Genomic DNA, 21,482 nt, shown 5'->3' with positions numbered 1-21,482 from the left:
CTGCCAGTATAGAGGCACTCTGGGCTCATTAGTGAGCCCTTGCTTGCTAGTTGCTCAGAGCTCCACAGGTGTGCCCAGAGAGCCACTCCTTCAGGTTCAGGAAGCCTGGCAGGAGTGGATGCAGCAGTTAGGGGCTAGGGCAGTGGGAGCTTTTGGATGTGGTCTCTTTGGTGTGAGCTCATGATGGTGAAAACTGGCAAATGTGTCGAGTGACTGATGAAAGAAACAGCTGAAAAGAATTGGAAAAACCCTACAGAAAAGATGAAGCTCTTCATGTACCAAATGAAGAAATTTCAGTAAGATGTACATAGTATGTACAACATGCTACCATTCACCTGAAACAAGATATTAACGTAAGGGCTTGCATGTGATGGGACTCTGCAAGGATGTGCCATGGTGGCTGACTCAGAGGTGACACGGTGGCTGGAGAGAGGTGGGGAGACTCATCCTGTAAACCCTTCACACTGTTGAGTTTTGAACCATGTGACAGCATTGTTAAAAACATTAACTTTTTTTGTGTGTGTGGGACTGGGGTTTGCTTCAAGCTTGCAAAGCAGAAGCTCTACCGCTTCTGAGCCCCACCTCCAGTCCATTTTCTCTGGTTATTTTGGAGATGGGGTCTCATGAATTATTTGCCTGGGCTGGCCTCAAACTGTGATCCTCCAGATCACAGCCTCTCAAGTAGATAGGATTACAGGTGTGAGCCACCAGTGCCTGGCTTAAAGACAGTAGGTGTTAGATTCCTTTTTGTGTATCTCCAAATTTCATTCATAATTATTTCCTACCCAAATAACCTCTTTTACTAGTCAAAGACTGTGTTAAAATAACAGAAAGATCTGGGTGCTAGCTGCCCATTGTGTCCAGTGCATGTGAACCTGCCGAGCTCTACATTGACAATTTATAAATTTTTCCAAAGGTATATGTCAATTAAAAAGTCATAAATAAGATGAATAGATTATTTAGGTCACTTTTCTTTTTGTTGTCTCTTATTAAAAGAACAGTATAATATCGTATGTATTTGCCTAAAAAATCACTTTCCAAATGTTTCACTAATGTTTCTCAAAAAGAAAAGAAAATCTCCCATAGCTTTAGTTAGCACTGGCAGTCCCGTATGATGGGGCCAGGCCTGATGGCTGCTCTTAACTTTCTCCAATGTTTAATGGCCTTCAGGTCAGTCGCACTTTCCTGGAGCTTCTCTTTGAGTTTATCCCCCAATAAATATTTTAAAGGCATTTATTAATAAATTACCACTAGTAATAATCAAAACAAGATTAGAAATGAATCTTGGTTGTCATTTTGACAGTTGTTCCTCATCAGTCATTTTAATTAACCAAGGCATTACTTGCAAAAATCAAATTACTCCTCTGGCTAGATTTACACACAGCAAAATAAGTACCTTCCAAGACTCAAAGCTTAACATAATTGTCTTGACTGTAAGACTCTACCTCAGTAACTTCTCATAATATAATATAAGCCTTAATGGACAAAGAGAATTTACAGGAAGTTTAATCAAAGTTCCTCACTCACACAAAGGATTAATCTTGCCCAAGTAGTTAAACACAGTGATAGGTTAGAAGCTCTTCAACCTCTACTAAAATAAAACAAAGTCAAAGTTCTAATAAAATGCTAACTGTCCCAGTGGACATATTTGTTAAAAATGATAGTGAAGAATTAATTATAAGTGAAAGGAAAAATTTTAAACATAGAGGAGAAAATCGTTATGACCTAAGGAAGGGAAGAATTTCTTTCTTCTTTTTTTTTCTTTTTTGGTAGAACTGGAGTTTGAACTCAGGGTTTTATGCTTGTAAAGGAGGCACTCCATTGTGCTCCACTATTTTGCTCTGGTAATTTTGGAACTATTTGCCTGGGCTGACCTCCAACCGCTATCCTCCCGATCTCAGCCTCCCAAGCAACTACAATTACAGGCATGGGCCACTGGCACCCAGGGAAGGAAGAATTTCTTAAACAATATTAAAAAACACAAACCATCAAAGAAAAGAATTGTAAAGTAGACTTAGATTCACAATTTATGTATAATAAAAATTTCACAATGAAGGCAAAAAGACTAGTCACAGTCTTGGAGAAGACACTGTGTCCAGAACAAAGTATCCAACAAAACCCTAAGACAGACGACAGTCCATCAGAAACATGGGTCAAGACTGAACAGGCAACTCTCAGAGGAGAAAAAGAGCTGTCAGCACAGCTGGTGGGAGGGCCCTGGCACAAGTCCAGGGGAGGCAAGCCAGCATTAAGTATCTAGGAAAAGCTGTGTCATCACAGGCATTTCAAGAGCTACACAGCAGCAGGGCCACTGAGAGTGAGGAGCCTGACTGACTGCGGGGCCACGCTCCTATGGCCCTGTGGCTGAGACACTTCCTCACCAGCCAGCTCCCTTCGCTCAGAAGGCCCTTTACAGGGTGCAGGGAGACTAAAAGGAGCTCAACCCCATCCACATAGGGTGATTCCAGGCACTTTGCCTAGTGTGTTAGAAATGCTTATGCTACATTACGTCATAATGGGAAAACTGGTCCCAAATCAGTCTTCCATCCCTGGCAGTTACAGAACACCACTTTCCAACTAAATTCTTGGCACTGATCTAACTCAAGACACTGACTCTACTGGTGTCTACCCGGCAGTATCTAAGACAGTAGCGTGACTACACTACGACACGTTTTTTTTTTTTAATTCTCTCTCAAAAGTAGACTTGTCCTCTAAAATTCTAGCAACAAGGCTTGCTTCTCAGAAATCAGGGTCAGAAGAGAGTGTTCCAGAATACACAAAGTATCATGTGTTGTACCACAGTGAAGTGTGTTAAGGTTTTAACTACTTAATTAAGGAGGGAGGAAAGGCAGAAATACTGCCAACTGTGTTCTGCCTAACACAACATGAAATCCTCACATGGCTTTCCTTGCTGCAAAAACCTGTGACAAGAGATGACAGTGAGCCATGACCTACCACTGGAGGGCAGACAGTACAAAGCACACCAAGATTAAAGCATTCACTCATATCACATTTAAGATTTAAAATGTATTTGAAAGTGTCCCCTTCCCTAAAAGTTCAAGCAAAATAAATAAAGCAATTAGAAGATATTTAAAACAAGTGTGGGGGGAGGCAGGCACAGGCAAGAATACTGCTTCTTCCCTGAAGCACTCTAAAGTCACTCAGAGAAAACACTGACAGCACATATCAGAAAGTGCATTCTCCTTGGGAAAAGGCCTAGCAATTCCCTCTGACAACTACCAGTAGTCATCGATCTAAACACAACACAACCTAAACAAGTTGTGTACTCCACTGTTTCCAGATTCTGCAACTACAAGCAAGAGGTCCATGTGTGCCAATATAAACAGAGAAAGCCCAAATCTAACTCCTAATCCTCTGAAACTATTAAAGAGAAAATGTCTACAGGCAGACTCCCTTCAAAAGGTTCCATGTATGTCAAGATAACCCAGAAACTGCCAATTGCCTGTTATGAAGGGAACAACTACACTGTAAACTTAGAGATAATTACTATCCAACAAGTCAAGATTTAAAGTATTTGTTTATCTATTTATTTATTTTTGGTGCTAGGGATCGAACCCAATGCCTCACTCATGCTAAGCATACACTCTACCACTGAGCTGTACCTGTAGTCCCCAGGGTTTAAGATAAATGCACAGCCAAATGCTACTTACTTTTTCATGTCATCATTTCACAAATTCAAAACATGTAAATTTCTAATCTGTATAGGTCATCATGACCAGATGAGAGCAGGTAGGCCTGTGGGAGACAGGGACAGGGAGAATCCTACATCTTGTGATTATATTTTTGGAGTCAGCAGAAAGCAGGTGAGAAGATTTTCTAAATAATCACAAAAATGTCACTATGACCATCAGCAAACTATATATTTCCTTTACAACCCAAGTGTCATTATTTATTAAGGAATCATGATAAAAATATGGAAGGTATTCTCTAAAAGTCAAGAGGAAAGGTTATTAGGGGAATTAAAAAAAAAACCTTGACACTAAAAATGTCTAATAATTTATACCAACTTTAACTGTCAGAAAGGACATTATCACTAGTTGCTATGATTGATTCAGAATGAATGACAAAATTAAGCTTTTCCCATTGTAAAGACTTCTGCTCTTACCTCATAAGACCAGACACACTGCACGCCTGCGAACCTCCGGACACATCTTCCCACCTCCACGTCCTCATGAGTGGTGTACATTTCCCGCAGACACTTGCCAATGTGTGGCACCATTCTGCGAAGCACCTCCCGGCTCATGATCACACCAGGCCCCCCCATGCAGAAGTTCTCACCAGGCTCCAGAGCCAGTTTCCCCATTTCTTCTGTGGTGCCCAGGCCTGTCTGCCCCAGAAAGAGAGGCTCGCTGCTATTCAAACTCCTCAGGAAGCTCTCCAGACGCTCTCCTTTGATGTAAACGTCATCGTCTGCCCTCATAAACCATTCAAACTTGTCCAGGTAGTGGTCATGCATGTACTTGAGCATCATAAAGGACTTCTTCTGGGGCGGGTAGGAGTCGTCAACTCCCCGAAGTGGCACTATGGGAATTGGGATGGATGTGTCTGAGCCCTCACTAGAGAAGAACTCCACCTTCCCAGGAATTGTCTTGGACCACGTTCTGGAAGTAAAACAAATACCAATTAGAGAACAGATTGTTCCAAGCGTCTTACTTTCATAAACTCTTCTATCTGTTGTCTTGAATCTCTGTGTGTGCCTGCTTGGTCTACTTGGTCTGCCTGCCCCTAAAGGAAGCCCCCTCCCTGTGTATTGCAAAGTCCAAATTCATTTTGAAGAACCTCAACAAAAAAGAATGAAGTGTTAAAATAGTTCCAGGGTCACTAAGTTTTAGTTATAGCTGAAAACCAAATCACCAGGTCACCAAGATCTAGGTAGCAGGTGATTTTTATGATACTATCAACTCTACTGACAACAATCCTCAGTTCTATAAAACAAACAATGAAAAAAATCAAATTGTGGCTTAACAAATTTTCTTTGAGCATTCAAGTGCCAAGTACGTGGTAAGCAGAAGAGGTGAGTGGTCAAGTAAAACCACCTCTGGAGCCATGAGGCCAACGTCAAGAGAGACGGACATCTTAACATGGTTACACTCACATACATATATTTCAAACTGAGTACAGGCTCTGCACAAAGCAGCACAGCAGGCAAAAGAAAACAGAGCTGCTTCCCTGAGTACACCATAGCGTATCAGAATGCAGAGCATGGCAGAGGCTGCAAGGGAGGAGATGGACAGAAACTGCAGGGCCCCACAGAGCCCTCGGATGTATGGCCTCTGCTACAAAGTCCCAGGAAGTCACAGAGGGGAAAGGAGCAGGGATAAAGAGTGTGCATTCTCAGACCCCCAAAGGTGCACTAAGGGCTGAAGAAGACAGGGCAGATGCAGAACTGAGTTTAAATGGAAGCTGCTTCCCCATAGACAGAGGAAAGACTGGGACCAATGAAAAGGAAAGAGAGCACCCTTCTGCTGAACAAAGCTGCCCTCTTATACTTTTTTTCCTCCTACTAAGAACAGAAGTAATCTAGCTACAACCATTTGTTTATACAGACTACTTCCAGAAGAAACATACGATGGAAAATAAATGAAAGACAGAGGGAGTATCCCTTATTCAAAACGCCTGGGAACAAAAGTGTTTCACATTTTGAATCTTTTTGGATTTGGAGTATGTGCAGAGACTTCACAAGCTAAACATCCCTAATCCAAAACTCTGAAATGCTCTGGCACAGTGAGCGCTGCACTTGAAAGTTTCATCTGATTTTCAGAGCATTTTGCATTTCTAGATTAAGGATGCTCAACTTGTAGTAAATTGAATCTTAAGAAAAAAAAGCAGTTTCCAAAGGATGTTCTTCTCAATAAATTTTATTTTAATTAACTGTTATAATTGTACTTATATAGTGAAAAAGTGACGTGATGGATCAATTAAACATAAACATATATGTACCTTTAATGGTGCATATGTTTACTTTTCAGGAGAAAAATATCTGAAGAGATATATTCCAAGATAGGTGTGGTGGTATATGACTGTAATCGCAACACCTAGGACATCGGGTAGGAGGATCTTGAGTTCAAGGCAGCCAATCTGAAGCAAGCCAGGGATACATAGCAAGATCCTGTCTCAAAAATAAATACAGGCTGGGCACAGTGGCTCAAACCTGTAATCTTAGCTACTTGTGAGGCTGAGATCAGAACTGCAGTTCCAACCCAGCTTGGGCAAAAAAAAAAAAAAATACTTTGTGAAGCCCTATCTTAATGGAAAAAAAAGCTGAGCCTTGTGGTTCACACCTGCCGACCCAGTAATGGAAGGAAGAGTGAAATAGGAGGATCATGGTCCAGGTTGGCTTGAGCGAAAACGGAGATCCTACCTTTAAAATAACCAAAGCAAAAAGGGCTGGAGGTGTGGCTCAAGCAGTAGAGCTCCTGTCTATCAAGCACAAAGCCCTGAGTTCAAACCCCAGTACCACCGAGATAAATAAATAAATGTATGCATGCACATATGTGTGTGTGTGTTTAATTTTTTTCCCAACTTCTGGGGAAACTAGGTAGGGAAATGAGGAGGGGTAGGAGAGGTGGCTAAAGACGTCTTTCATTCTTTATGCATCTGTATTAAGGGAAATTTTTGTAAGTATCATATTACTTATCTTTGAGAAAAATTTTATGATAAAATATGATCTGTTTGTCACCCTAGCCATTTCTAAGTGTGCATTACCACCGTTTATCTCCAGACCTTTCATTTTGCAAAGCTAAAATTCTGAAACACAGTATTACTTTGCAATTTTAAAACCAATTTACATTGAAGTACTTGAAAAATAAAACAGCTAGCCTTATTTTTCTTCCTAACCAAAATATAAGGAATCAAAATGGCTTCAAACTTATCTCATTCAAACAGGGGAAAACTTCAGTGGATTCAACTTTCTACCAAACATGCCTCTCAAAAGTCCAGATTAAGTATATATCGTTCTCATCAAATCTCAGATGCAATGGTAAGATGTACCATTGCTTCATCTTCCAATAACAAACAAATACTACTGATCACAATCCCTTTGTGCCACTGTAAAATGTTGGAGATGTTAAAATGTAAAAACAAAAGAAGTGCATCTTGGAATAGGTACAACTCAGTTGTGGTTAATGTTTCTTAATATCTGTGGATTTCAAATAAACTTACATTCTATACCGCTTAACCACTTAACACAAAACCAAGAGAGGAGTTCGACACATACAGAACTCTATGGTGTTACAGATACTATGCAGATACTGTATTTCATTTTCACAAAGAATCACTCCTCAAAAGTAAGAAAAGGCAGTAGGGCATGGTAGTGCACACCTGCAGTCCCAGCTACTTTGCAGGCTGAGGTGGATCACTTGAGCCCATGAGTCTGAGACCAGACTGAGCAACACAGCAGGAACCTTTTTCAAAAACAAAACAAAGCTGGGTATGGTAGCTCACATCTGTAATCCTAGCTAATTGGGATGCAGAGATCAGGACGACTAAAATTTGAGGCTGGTTTGGACAGTTTGTGAGACCCATCTCAACAAATAAATAAATAAATAAGAATAAATGAAGAAGAAAGAGAGAAAAAGAGGAAGGAAGGAAGGAAGGAAGGAAGGAAGGAAGGAAGGAAGAAAAGCTTGGTGTAGTGATGTGTATTTTTAAAATCATGCGTGATTTAAAAAAATCACTAAGGAAAAAAGGCCAGGGGTGTGGCTCAAGTAGTAGAGTCCTGAGTTCAAACTCCTAGATCAACAAAAAACAAAACAAGGCAACAACTCAAGTAAAATAAATACAGAAGAGATGGAGCAGTTAATGTAAAGAGAGAACAACCCTCCTGTAAAGGGACAAGTCCTGTGCAAAACATGGATGACCTTCAATGTCTACAGAATGCACGACTTGTACACATACTCTTGTGACGCGGTCACACACCAGTCTCAGGAAGCCCGTGGTGATGGAATGATGCTTGACCCCCATCCAAGTCAAGAAGCCCCTGACGCTGCTCTCCTTCCGTACATTCTTTTTAGAGAATGTAAATAATCTCCGTGCTTGGCACGTAACAGAGGTCAATAAGCATGTGGACTAGACACTGCCCACCCCTATACAGTGAGTGACTTAAAGATGCCACGTGTGTGCTTGCGCAAGAGCAGAAATCATTTCCAGATGAGCTTCACATCACTTTCCATCAGCAGTCACACTTCCTACAGTTCCTCCATGCAGAAAGCTGACGTACAGTGCAAGAAAAGTTATTCAGAGGGGAAAACACAGGCTCGCTGGAGTTGGAAGACACTACCGTTCATGGTACTTCTAAAATATAATTCAAAGCTAAACAGTCCATGACATCTTATGACCAGTTTAAAACGAAAGAATCATAAAGCAACTTTAACTCAGTAATACACACTGTGTTTCTGAAACTAAATGTGATTACTTAAACAGACCAAATTCAAAGTAGTACCGAAGTACCCCCAGAAACCATGAAAATACTAAAGTACCAGGTTATTTTGGGGAGATGAAGTAGCTAAGGTAATTCTAGACTATTAAAGAGGCAATCTACAGTGAGCATGGGCTCAGGAACTGGGTCCTGGGATGAGAACTTATCTTTGGTAAATTATTCTGTACCTCAGTTACCTCATCTGTAAACTGGGGGCAATAATAGTACCTGCCTTATAGAGTTTTGAATTATATGTGAAGTGCTAAGAAGTCTGCCTGGGATTGTGTCTTACTACTTAAGAAAGACACGAACTTGCAAATAAAATACGGTAGTGAAAGCAAAAATGGGGGAGACAGGAAAGTGTGGGCTGAAGACATTTGGCAGGGTCCTTTCAAGACTTTGCACTAGAGTGAAGATATTATGGACAATGCTTTTGACACATCTGTCTAAAACCCAACTCTCAAGCTATGGACTGTGTAGAATTCTGTTTACTTTCCATCTTGTTCAATGTTAGAAGACACAAGTCAAATAGGAGTTCAAATTTTAGAAGTTTTTGCTTGGAACACCAGTCTCACTGGAGAAGTGATTCAAGTGGTAGAGTTCCTGCTTTGCAAGCATGAAGCCCTGAGTTCAAACCCCAGTCCCACTAAAACCACCAGCCTTTTTCATATTTGACTAAGGCTCAGAAGTCATTTCTGCCTGGCTCTGCTTCCCAGGGCCCCCATACAAAATACAGTGTACTAGTGACATGATCATCACAGATGCATTAATGCCTCAGCTGTGGCTTGAAATGGTGTAATTTGTCCAAGAAGAGAAAGCAATTAATTTTAAAAACAGACAATCTAACCTCACACCCTCCTTAAAAGCCTCTCTGCAGGTTCACTGTGACTCCACCCAATTATTATCTATCCCATTTTAGGTAACCAAAGGGAAACCTCCCATTGTCCTTTCTCTTCTAAATGACAGGTGGTTTGAGGGAACACTCTCAATGTGAGGTCTTTGTAAAAGCTGCAATCTTAAGAAGTCATGATCTTTTCAATTAGGGTAATTTAGCTTCAATCGCTCCAGGATCTAGAACATACCTCAGAACTCAGCATCGTGCAGGAAGAGGAGAAAGGGGGTGCATCAGTAACTTCAAGCTGAAGGAAACAGTGCTGAACAAGCGAGGTGGCCCTCCTGTGGTAAACAGGTCAAGTTCTGTAATTTTCATAAGCAAAAGCCAACCTGCCCATCCATACATGTGCTACCTGGAGCTCTTAATGGAAATGACAGATGTCTGCAAAGGCCCTTCATGAAAAGCTCAGTTTTCAATGGACTGAAACCCAACTCCTTCTACAGCCCAGATAGGAGGAGAAAAGTGAGAGTGACAAGTAGGTTTCTAAATGCTATCCTACGCCATGTCAAATCACAGCAAGTAATGCAGCTGACAGAGACTAGCTCAGCCAACGAATGCCTGTGTTGTGTAGGATTTGTATTGTAGTCTCCACTTCTATTCAGTATCATTTAAGAAAACTACCCAAACTTCATTTCTGTGCGAAACTGCATTTACAGCACAACCACTGTCCTATGTAAACAAGTCATAACATATGGGAAAGTTTAAAAAACAGGCAATAGGAAGTATGGTTCAAGCAGTAGAGCACTTGCTTTACAAGTGTGAAGAAGCCCTGAATTCAAACTCCAGTTCCACCAATAAAATAAAATAAAAATAACAACAACCAGGCAACAGGGATGAGGATGTAGCTCAGTGGTAGAGCACTCACCTGTCATGAGCAGGCCCCAGGTTTGATTCCCAGGACCACAAAACAAAATAAAAAAGAATAAAATAAAAATCAGGCAAGAGTATATATCTGGCTTACTAAAGAAACAGACAGAGGATTCCAAGATGGCGGCTAGAGGTAGGAAGCAGAAAGCGAGCCTCCTATAGTGAAATCTTGGAGAGACGCTGGAGACACACTTTGCAGGCATAATCACCGAGAAAAGGCATAACTTTGACTCCTCCACATCTCCAGCCGGTGCAGAGAATCTCCACTTCACGTTAAACGGAGAACCGAGGAGGCCCCCGGGGCCGCCAGTGGCCGGCGCCCATACGGCTTGGGAAGACGCGGACCAGGTGAGCTTCGCGGTACCGCGGTTCCCCCACAGACAAGCCTGGGCCAGAGCAGCATAGCCCCCTGGACAGACTGACCTCCACCCGGGAAAAAAAGAGAAACTGAGTACTAAGCAATAAGAACAGTTAAGACACGCTGGAAAGAGGGTGGGGCGCCCTGAGCGCTGAAGATTGGGGGAAGGGAATCCTTCCCGGGACTGTAAATAAACGAGCCGGGCGGGCCGGAGAGGCTCTGGCGGGAGCGGGGCGCGCCAGCAACCAGGAGCGGGGACGCTTGTGAGAGGAGGGAAGACCCACTTCCCACGTGAACTGTAAATAAACACGCAGGCCTGACAACGCGGGGCAGTGTCGCCTTTCCCAGTGCTTGGAAAGGGAAAAGCCTGTAGCAGAGGCCCCCCTCCCCCGCACAGGAGAACTCTGAGCAAACAAAGCCTGTGGGACCAGGTGAGCGCTAGCTCACCCCAGAGATCTGCATAAATAACGCCTCCAGCTACAGGCTGAGAGCAGCAGGCAGGCAAGCCACAGTTGCAGATACCACTCTCAGAACTGCCTCCAGACGCTTTTTTTTCTTTTTCTCCCTACCTTTGATGAGAGAACAACCGAATTACACCTGCAAGCCGAAAAACTTACTGAAACTATTGCATTTGAACTGGGGACACTTGGTGGGGCTTTTTTATTTTTTCTTCTGTGTGTGTGTGAGTGTAGTTTTGTTCTACTTTATGCATCCCCTTTGATGAGACAACTACAGAACAACATCTGAGGCACCAACTCCAGGACTGGAGATTAAGACGGACATCCAAATTATTAAGACTGAAATTGCATTGCATATAAACTTGGAAGTTTTTTGGTTTTTTTTTTTTTAATTTCCTATTTTCCATTTTATTTTAATTCATTTTTATAAATAGATATTACTTTCATATACTTATTTTTTATTTTTTTATCTTTGATTTTCAATCCTCTCTCTGTCTCTCTATTGTCTGTTCAGCTTACTGTCGATTAGTACACTAACACTCCCTGTTTATACCTTTGAAACTCTCTTGTCTGATACCTTGTTCTGCTTTCTCCCTCTTGTCTGTATATTTGTTTTCCCCTTTTCTTTAACTTCTTGCTTTCCATCTCAGCTCACTCTTCCGTTCTCAATATTACCATTGTTATTATTACAAGCTAGAAAATACTTAATTACACACAGTACAGGGACAGTAACAACACCAAGGACAATGACAGGAAGACAGAAAAAACAAGGAAACCAGTTTCCCCACAGCAAAAAATTAGTACAGGAACCAGAGGGGAATGAAGAGAACAGAAACTCAGAGCCAGACTCCAACAAAATGAGGATAAACTATGCCAAAGGACCCAATGAAGCCTACAAGAATAATTTAAAAGAAGACATACTACAAGTACTCAATGAGAATTTTATAGAGATGATACTGGATAGGGTCAACCAAAATGTACAGGAGACACTCAAGAAATTCCAAGACAATAAAAATAGAGAATTTGAAAAAGCAAAAGAAGAAATAAAGGAAACCATAGAAGCACTGTATAAACACCAAAGTGAAAGAGAGAACACAATGAATAAATGGATAAATGAACTCAGGACAAAAATAGACAACAATAAAGAAGAAAACAGCCAGGATATGGAAAACCTCAGAAAAAAGAACGAAACAGAACTGCAAAACAAAACGGAAAGCCAATCCAGCAGAATAGAACAAACAGAAGACAGAATCTCAGAACTTGAAGATGAAATGGTAATTAAAGGAAAAACCGAAGAACTATTAATTAAACAACTCAAGACCTGTGAAAAGAAAATGCAAGAACTCACCGACTCCATCAAAAGACCAAACTTGAGAATCATGGGCATCGAAGAAGGAGAAGAGGTGCAAGCGAAGGGAATGCGTAATATATTCAACAAAATAATAACGGAAAATTTCCCAAATCTAGAGAAAGATATTCCCATACAAATGCAAGAGGCCTCCAGGACACCAAACAGACCAGATCAAAATAGAACTACTCCACGACATATCATCATTAAAACAACAAGTTCAGAAACTAAGGAAAGAATATTGAAGGCTGCAAGAGAGAAAAAACAAGTAACATACAAAGGTAAACCCATCAAAATCACAGCAGACTTCTCAACAGAAACATTAAAAGCAAGAAGAGCGTGGGGTGAGATCTTCCGGGCACTGAATGAAAATAACTTCAACCCCAGGATACTCTACCCAGCAAAGCTATCATTCAAAATAGATGGAGCAATAAAAGTCTTCCATGATAAGCAGAAACTAAAACAATATGTGACCACAAAGCCACCATTACAAAAGATTCTGCAAGGGATCCTGCACACAGAAAGTGACACCCAACTTAACCATGAAAAGGCAGGCAGCACCAAACCACAGGATAAGAAAAAGCAAGACAGTAGAGAGTAACATCAAGTTAGGTACACACAATCAAACCTTCAAACAACTAAGATAACTAAATGGCAGGAATCACCACATACCTATCAGTACTAACACTTAATGTCAATGGACTTAATTCACCCATCAAAAGACACCGTTTGACAAAATGGATTAAAAAAGAAGATCCAACAATTTGTTGCTTACAGGAGACTCATCTCACCGACAGAAATAAGCATATGCTTAGGATGAAAGGCTGGAAGAAGATTTACCAAGCTAATGGCCCCCGAAAACAAGCAGGAGTAGCAATACTTATCTCTGACAAAGTAGACTTCAAACCTACATTGATCAAACGAGACAAAGAAGGACATTCCATACTAATAAAAGGGGAAATAGACCAAAAGGAAATAATAATCATCAATCTGTACGTACCCAATGTCAACGCACCCAATTTCATCAAACATACCCTAAAAGACCTAAAAGCATATATAAACGCCAACACAGTGGTTGTGGGAGACTTTAACACTCCATTATCATCAATAGATAGGTCATCCAAACAAAAACTCAATAAAGAAATCCAAGATCTAAAATATGCAATAGATCAAGTGGACCTAGTAGATGTCTATAGAACATTTCATCCAACCTCTACACAATATACATTCTTCTCAGCAGCCCATGGAACCTTCTCCAAAATAGATCATATCTTAGGGCACAAAGCAAGCCTCAGCAAATATAAGAAAATAGAAATAATACCGTGCATACTATCTGACCACAATGCAGTAAAAGTAGAACTCAACAACAAAAGTAAAGACAAAAAACATGCAAACAGCTGGAAACTAAATAACTCATTACTTAATGAAGAATGGATCATCGATGCAATAAAAGAGGAAATTAAAAAGTTCCTAGAAGTCAATGAAAATGAAAACACAACCTACCGGAACCTATGGGACACAGCTAAGGCAGTCTTGAGAGGAAAGTTTATAGCCATGAGTGCATATATTAAAAAGATTGAAAGATCCCAAATCAATGACCTAATGATACATCTCAAACTCCTAGAAAAACAAGAACAAGCAAATCCCAAAACAAATAGAAGGAGAGAAATAATAAAAATAAGAGCTGAAATCAACGAAATAGAAACCAAAAAAACCATACAAAGAATTAATGAAACAAAAAGTTGGTTCTTTGAAAAAATAAACAAGATCGATAGACCCCTGGCAAACCTGACTAAAATGAGGAGAGAAAAAACCCAAATTAGTAGAATCAGGAATGCAAAAGGGGAGATAACAACAAACACCATGGAAATCCAGGAAATCATCAGAGACTACTTTGAGAACCTATATTCAAATAAATTTGAAAATCTAAAAGAAATGGACAGATTTCTAGATACATATGATCATCCAAAACTGAACCAAGAGGAAAGTAATCACCTGAATAGACCTATAACACAAAATGAAATTGAAGCAGCAATCAAGAGTCTCCCCAAAAAGAAAAGTCCAGGACCTGATGGATTCTCTGCTGAATTCTATCAGACCTTTAAAGAAGAACTGATACCAACCCTCCTTAAACTGTTCCATGAAATAGAAAGGGAAGGAAAACTGCCAAACACATTTTATGAAGCCACTATTACACTTATCCCAAAACCAGGCAAAGACACCTCCAAAAAGGAGAACTATAGGCCAATCTCCTTAATGAACATTGATGCAAAAATCCTCAACAAAATAATGGCAAACCGAATTCAGCAACACATCAAAAAGATTATCCACCACGACCAGGTAGGCTTCATCCCAGGGATGCAGGGGTGGTTCAACATACGAAAATCAATAAACGTAATAAACCACATTAACAGAAGCAAAGACAAAAACCACTTGATCATCTCAATAGACGCAGAAAAAGCCTTTGATAAGATCCAACATCATTTCATGATAAAAGCTCTAAGAAAACTAGGAATAGAAGGAAAGTTCCTCAACATTATAAAAGCTATATATGACAAACCTACAGCCAGTATTATACTTAACGGAGAAAAATTAAAACCGTTCCCTCTAAAATCAGGAACCAGACAAGGATGCCCACTATCTCCACTCCTATTCAACATAGTACTGGAATTCCTAGCCAGAGCAATTAGGCAAGAAGAAGGAATAAAAGGAATACAAATAGGTAAAGAAACTGTCAAAATATCCCTATTTGCAGACGACATGATCCTATACCTTAAAGACCCAAAAAACTCTACTCAGAAGCTTCTAGACATCATCAATAGCTATAGCAAAGTAGCAGGATATAAAATCAACATAGAAAAATCATTAGCATTTCTATACACTAACAATGAGCAAACGGAAAAAGAATGTATGAAAACAATTCCATTTACAATAGCCTCAAAAAAAATCAAATACCTAGGTGTAAACCTAACAAAAGATGTGAAAGACCTCTACAAGGAAAACTATACACTTCTGAAGAAAGAGATTGAGGAAGACTATAGAAAGTGGAGAGATCTCCCATGCTCATGGATTGGTAGAATCAACATAGTAAAAATGTCGATACTCCCCAAAGTAATCTACATGTTTAATGCAATTCCCATCAAAATTCCAATGACATTCATTAAAGAGATTGAAAAATCTACTGTGAAATTTATATGGAAACACAAGAGGCCACGAATAGCCAAGGCAATACTCAGTCAAAAGAACAATGCAGGAGGTATCACAATACCTGACTTCAAACTATATTACAAAGCAATAACAATAAAAACAGCATGGTACTGGCACAAAAACAGACATGAAGACCAGTGGAACAGAATAGAGGATCCAGATATGAAGCCACACAACTATGAGCAACTTATCTTTGACAAAGGAGCTAAAAATATACGATGGAGAAATAGCAGCCTCTTCAACAAAAACTGCTGGGAAAACTGGTTAGCAGTCTGCAAAAAACTGAAACTAGATCCATGTATATCACCCTATACCAAGATTAACTCAAAATGGATCAAGGATCTTAATATCAGACCCCAAACTCTTAAGTTGATACAAGAAAGAGTAGGAAATACTCTGGAGTTAGTAGGTATAGGTAAAAACTTTCTCAATGAAACCCCAGCAGCACAGCAACTAAGAGATAGCATAGATAAATGGGACCTCATAAAACTAAAAAGCTTCTGTTCATCAAAAGAAATGGTCTCTAAACTGAAGAGAACACCCACAGAGTGGGAGAAAATATTTGCCAATTATACATCAGACAAAGGACTGATAACCAGAATATACAGGGAACTTAAAAAACTAAATTCTCCCAAAACTAATGAACCAATAAAGAAATGGGCATGTGAACTAAACAGAACTTTCTCAAAAGAAGAAATTCAAATGGCCAGAAAACACATGAAAAAATGCTCACCATCTCTAGCAATAAAGGAAATGCAAATTAAAACCACACTAAGATTCCACCTCACCCCTGTTAGAATAGCCATCATCAGCAACACCACCAACAACAGGTGTTGGCGAGGATGTGGGGAAAAAGGAACCCTTTTACACTGTTGGTGGGAATGTAGACTAGTACAACCACTCTGGAAAAAAATTTGGAGGCTACTTAAAAAGATGGACATCGATCTACCATTTGATCCAGCAATACCACTCTTGGGGATATACCCAAAAGACTGTTACTCCAGAGGCACCTGCACATCCATGTTTATTGCAGCACTATTCACAATAGCCAAGTTATGGAAACAGCCAAGATGTCCCAGCACTGACGAATGGATTAAGAAAATGTGGTATCTATACACAATGGAATTTTATGCAGCCATGAAGAAGAACGAAATGTTATCATTCGCTGGTAAATGGATGGAATTGGAGAACATCATTCTGAGTGAGGTTAGCCTGGCTCAAAAGACCAAAAATCGTATGTTCTCCCTCATATGTGGACATTAGATCAAGGGCAAACACAACAAGGGGATTGGACTATGAGCACATGATAAAAGCGAGAGCACACAAGGGAGGGGTGAGGATAGGTAAGACACCTAAAAAACTAGCTAGCATTTGTTGCCCTTAACGCAGAGAAACTAAAGCAGATACCTTAAAGCAACTGAGGCCAATAGGAAAAGGGGACCAGGAACTAGAGAAAAGGTTAGATCAAAAAGAATTAACCTAGAAGGTAACACCCACACACAGGAAATCAATGTGAGTCAATGCCCTGTATAGCTATCCTTATCTCAACCAGCAAAACCCCTTGTTCCTTCCTATTATTGCTTATACTCTCTCTACAACAAAATTAGAGATAAGGGCAAAATAGTTTCTGCTGGGTATTGAGGGGGGGAGCGGGAGGGGGTGGAGTGGGTGGTAAGGGAGGGGGTGGGGGCAGGGGGGAGAAATGAACCAAGCCTTGTATGCACATATGAATAATAAAAGAAAAATGAAAAAAAAAAAAAAAAAAAAAAAAACAAAGTATAAGTACTGACATAAAAAAAAAAAAAAAAAAAAAAGAAAGAAAAAGTTAAAAAAAAAAAAAAGAAGAAGAAGAAGAAGGAAGAAAACAGACTACAGTACAGGTACACATTTGCTTTTTTTGAAAAATACATCTGAAGAATAAATTCAAAAGTAATTTTTTAAAAAGCTTGAGGATGGAAAAGAGAATAAAGAGAAATTAAATTCAAAAAAAAAAAAAAAAAAAAAAAAAAAAAAAAGAAACAGACAGACACATGCAAAAAGAAAAGAATGTACAGCTCCACTGCAAAGTATTCACTGCAATTGTTTCTGGATAGGAGATTAGGAGAGATTTAATTTTCTTTGCATTTTCTGCAACAGGTATTTGTGTTTTGAATTAAAGGAAAAATTTCCCCAGGGGAAAGCTCTGCCCTAACAAGCAAAATAAATAAATAAACAAACAAAATCAAAAGACTTGACAACAGAAAATTTTACTTTTCTAATAAAAACATCTCCTTATCCAACAGGAAAAACTAAAAGAAAAATGAAGTAGGACTGAGTTCTTCCTTTCCTGTTTCTAAACTTCAATAATTCTACTAATTTTTATCATTAAAAAGGTAGGGAGATTTTCTGTGGATTTCCCAAAACTACTATTACAGGTGTTGTCTGCTGTTTATACAATGGCAAGTTTCAAAGAACTCATGAGAAAACTGGCTTCTCAGCCTCTTGACTAAGATCAATTGTAAAATCACCTCAGAAGCTGGAGTCAAAAGAGGAGGGGAGAATACAGAATACAGAACTGATGGACACTAGGAATTGAATGTATGCATAGTCTTCAAAGGATTAAGACAACTTCACCAAAATGCATAAAGATGAGAAAAATAAAGAAAATGAGGCCAATCCAGACACTGTGGCTCACACCTGTAATCCTAGCTACTTGGGAGGCTGAAATCCAGAGGATCACCCTTCAGTGCCAATCTGGACAAAAGCACATGAGATCCCATCTCGACCAATAGCTCAGTGTAGTGGTAGTGCCTGTCATTCCAGCTGTGATGGATCACAGTCCAGGATGGCCTGAGCAAAAATTGAGCACTATCTCAATAATCATAAGAGGAAAAAAAGGGCTGGAAGTATGACTCAAGCAGTAGAGTGCCCACCTATCAAGCAAGCCAAAGCCTTTTAAGTTCAAACCCCCATACTATACACACACACACAGAAAAAACCAAACCCAAGAGTAAAGCCTTTGCCTTTTAAGGCAAAGTCATGGCAGAGGTGCTGCATCCACTCCATACCCAGAGCAAAACCTGGATCCAGCAGAGGGGATATCTTCTCAAACTAGAGTGAGCTTGTATGCTGGGACCTATGTGCCACCATGTGACCTGTACACGTGCTAATGCTGGACCCAAACTCAACTATATGCTTTCCAGCAGGCAACCATAAGCATCACAAGACTGCGCTCTATATTCAGGATTAAGTGTAAAAACCAGGGTGCTGGTGGCTCACACCTGCAATCACATCTACTTGGGAGGCTGAGATCAAGATCATGGTTCCAGGCCATCCTAGGCAAAAAGTTCTTAAGACCGCATCTCAACTAAAGCTGTGTGTGGTGGTAGGTGCCTATCATCCAAGAGATGGCAGGAAGCCTAAAATAGGATTGTGGTCCAGGCAGATCTGGGCAAAAAGCCCCATCTCCAAAATAACCAGAGCAAAGGGGCTAGAGGTGTGTGGCCCAAGTGGTAGAGAACATGCCTCGCAAGCATGAGGCCCCAAGTTCAAACTCCAGTAACAAATACACACATAATTTCAGATATTAATACCTGAGAGAAATGGCTCCCCTGGGGTCACGGGTGAGAAAGCAGAACAAATGTGAGTATCTCTGTAGGAAGCAGTTTGATGGAGCAGCAGTCTGGTTCATCCTCCCCAAAAGTACATGGATGGGGCTGATATCCAGTCAGTCACACCAGCTCTGGGCCTGGTAAAAGCTTAGAGGCCCAAGGCAATTGCCACAGGCCTCTGCTAGGGCTGAAGATGTGCCCTCCAGTGGGATGCTGCATGCATTATTCAGCTCATCATCTCAGCCTCTGTCTCATACCAGGAGCTCAGCATCTGATGTACTTAGTTACAGTTTCACCCTTCTCAGTACATGTTGGTTTCCGGGTGTGCAGTTTCCTCTTTCATATCTTTCCTGAGACATGAGTAACTGCAATTGGTTTTGAAGTAGGTGGGAAAACATAATGGGGATCATGGACGGTGGGGAAATGATTGTAAAACAGAAACTGGATTATACTCTTTCCTGTCAATCCTTAAAAAATAAAGTTACGGGGAAAGCAAGTAGTAAAGAGCAGTTTTCTCTGGGCATGGTGACACAGGCCTACAATTCCAACACTTGGAGGCTGACTCAAGAAGATAGAGAGTTCAAGACATGCCTGGGTTAAATGCAAGACCAGTCTCAAAAAAAAAATGCATTTTTCTTCTCAATTAAGCAGTTGGCAGGGTGGATTACAGCTTCCCATTTCAACAATGGCCTGGGCACTAACCCAGAAGGCATTTCCAAGATATTAAGAGCTAAAGGAACCTACCCTTGGGCCCAGGTTCACAGCCAACAATGGGAACACTATCAATAAAGACCACTAATGCCCTTTTTGAAACATAAGAATTAAAATCTGGAAAGTGAATGACAGAAGGCAAATTCTGATCTCTTGATACATTTCTAAAGCTCAGAAGACTACAGAGCCACTTTGTAAAGTCTGTGTACTGCTGCTGTGCCTTCCAAGTGTAGGCATGCAACTAACTCTAAGGGGTGTACAGGAATAAGGAGCAAATTTTCAAGCCTTCTAAATCTGTTTTCCTGGGTTGCAATTCTAGTCAGTCCCCGATAAATGCAATTTTCTTTGTTCTCAAATATATATATACACATGTATGTAAATATGAACAAAATCTAAGTTTCTCAAATCCAAAACCAAAAAGATCTGAAAAAAGCAATGCCAGTAAGACCACCTTGAAATGAACTCTGTCCAACCCCCTTGCAAATCAGCATCTCTGTGTTGAGCCTGGAATCGGCTCTCTTACCAACATTAATCACAACTTTACTGAACAACTACAGAGTGCACTGCAGGCACTCACTGAATCTTAGGAGGACCCTGTGAAGTGTTCTTATCACAGGAAACTGAGGCTCAGGGAACTTCCCAAGGTCATGAAGGTAATCAGCAAGGAAGCCGGAAGGCGCATAGGTTGAGTCCCTACGGCCTCCACAGGCCACCTATCAGCTCTTCACCCATACATACACTTGTCTGGGGTTATCACCCACATTTCTTTCCAGTCTGGGGGTAGGGGTGCTGATAAGGCTGAGGAAACAGTCATTATGGATAAGCAGAGAAGTCTTACCACTTCATCCACTTCTCCCTACCCTTTGTTTGCCTAATTTAGCAACAGAAAAGCCAGAATAAAACCTGCTTGTCATATCACCTCAGAGCTGGGGCTGGATTTTACTCTGAGCCAAGAAACTTGTTTCCCTCTGTGATAATCTGCCTACCACTCAAAATCCTGCACACTTATTTGTGCACATTATCATCAGAAACACGCACAAGGCTTGACACACAATCACCTTTGCACTGTGATCAGCGGCTTACAAAACCATACTTCCATGGTACTAGTATCTATATTTCCATAATTCTCAGGTTTCTAGTTCACAAGCACCAACTTGACATCAAATCAGAGCAAGTCATAACTTATTTTAACCTTCCACAAACATATTAGTGTATAGAATAAGCGCTATGGCTTTCGATGCTTCAGAAATGACACTGAATTAAGGTGAGAAGGCACACAGCCTTAATACATTCAAGTTGTAACTGGGTGTCTTGTACTACAAACCCCACCCAGAACCCAGAGCCAAAAAAAGGCACGGGCAACAGATGGAAGCATTAAACATTTATACCTAAGTTGGAGGTCACATGAAAAAATGCTGTCACTGATTCTCCCACATATCACCTAGAAGCATTTAGTTACAGTAACAGGAAAACTCAGTTACAATAACAAATCAGCCAACTTCTTGGTTTTTGCAATGCTGGGGATGGAACCCAGGGCCTTAAGCATGCTAGGCAAGAGCTCTACCACTGAGCCACATCCCTTACACTGTACGTTTCTGGGTAAACTGCTAA

At 40.4% G+C, this 21,482-nt stretch overlaps 1 protein-coding gene across 2 annotated transcripts in view; it reads right to left on the bottom strand.

Annotated features, from left to right (window-relative positions):
* Positions 1-21,482, bottom strand: part of Chsy1 (chondroitin sulfate synthase 1) — a 76,533-nt gene that overhangs the window by 48,978 nt on the left and 6,073 nt on the right. Inside the window, exons 2-3 of one of the 2 annotated variants that reach the window (XM_074061990.1) lie at positions 9,520-9,613; positions 4,127-4,622 (exon numbers count right to left, since the gene is read on the bottom strand). In XM_074061990.1, coding sequence (XP_073918091.1) covers positions 4,127-4,492 — 366 coding nt within the window. In that variant the 5' untranslated portion in view covers positions 4,493-4,622; positions 9,520-9,613. The remainder of the gene's footprint in view (positions 1-4,126; positions 4,623-9,519; positions 9,614-21,482) is intronic. The other variant, XM_020161719.2, reaches the window with a different exon arrangement.

The sequence above is a fragment of the Castor canadensis genome, chromosome 19 (assembly GCF_047511655.1).
Source record: "Castor canadensis chromosome 19, mCasCan1.hap1v2, whole genome shotgun sequence".
Classification (NCBI taxonomy): Eukaryota; Metazoa; Chordata; class Mammalia; order Rodentia; family Castoridae; genus Castor; species Castor canadensis.
This window is presented reverse-complemented; position numbering and strand designations above follow the sequence as displayed.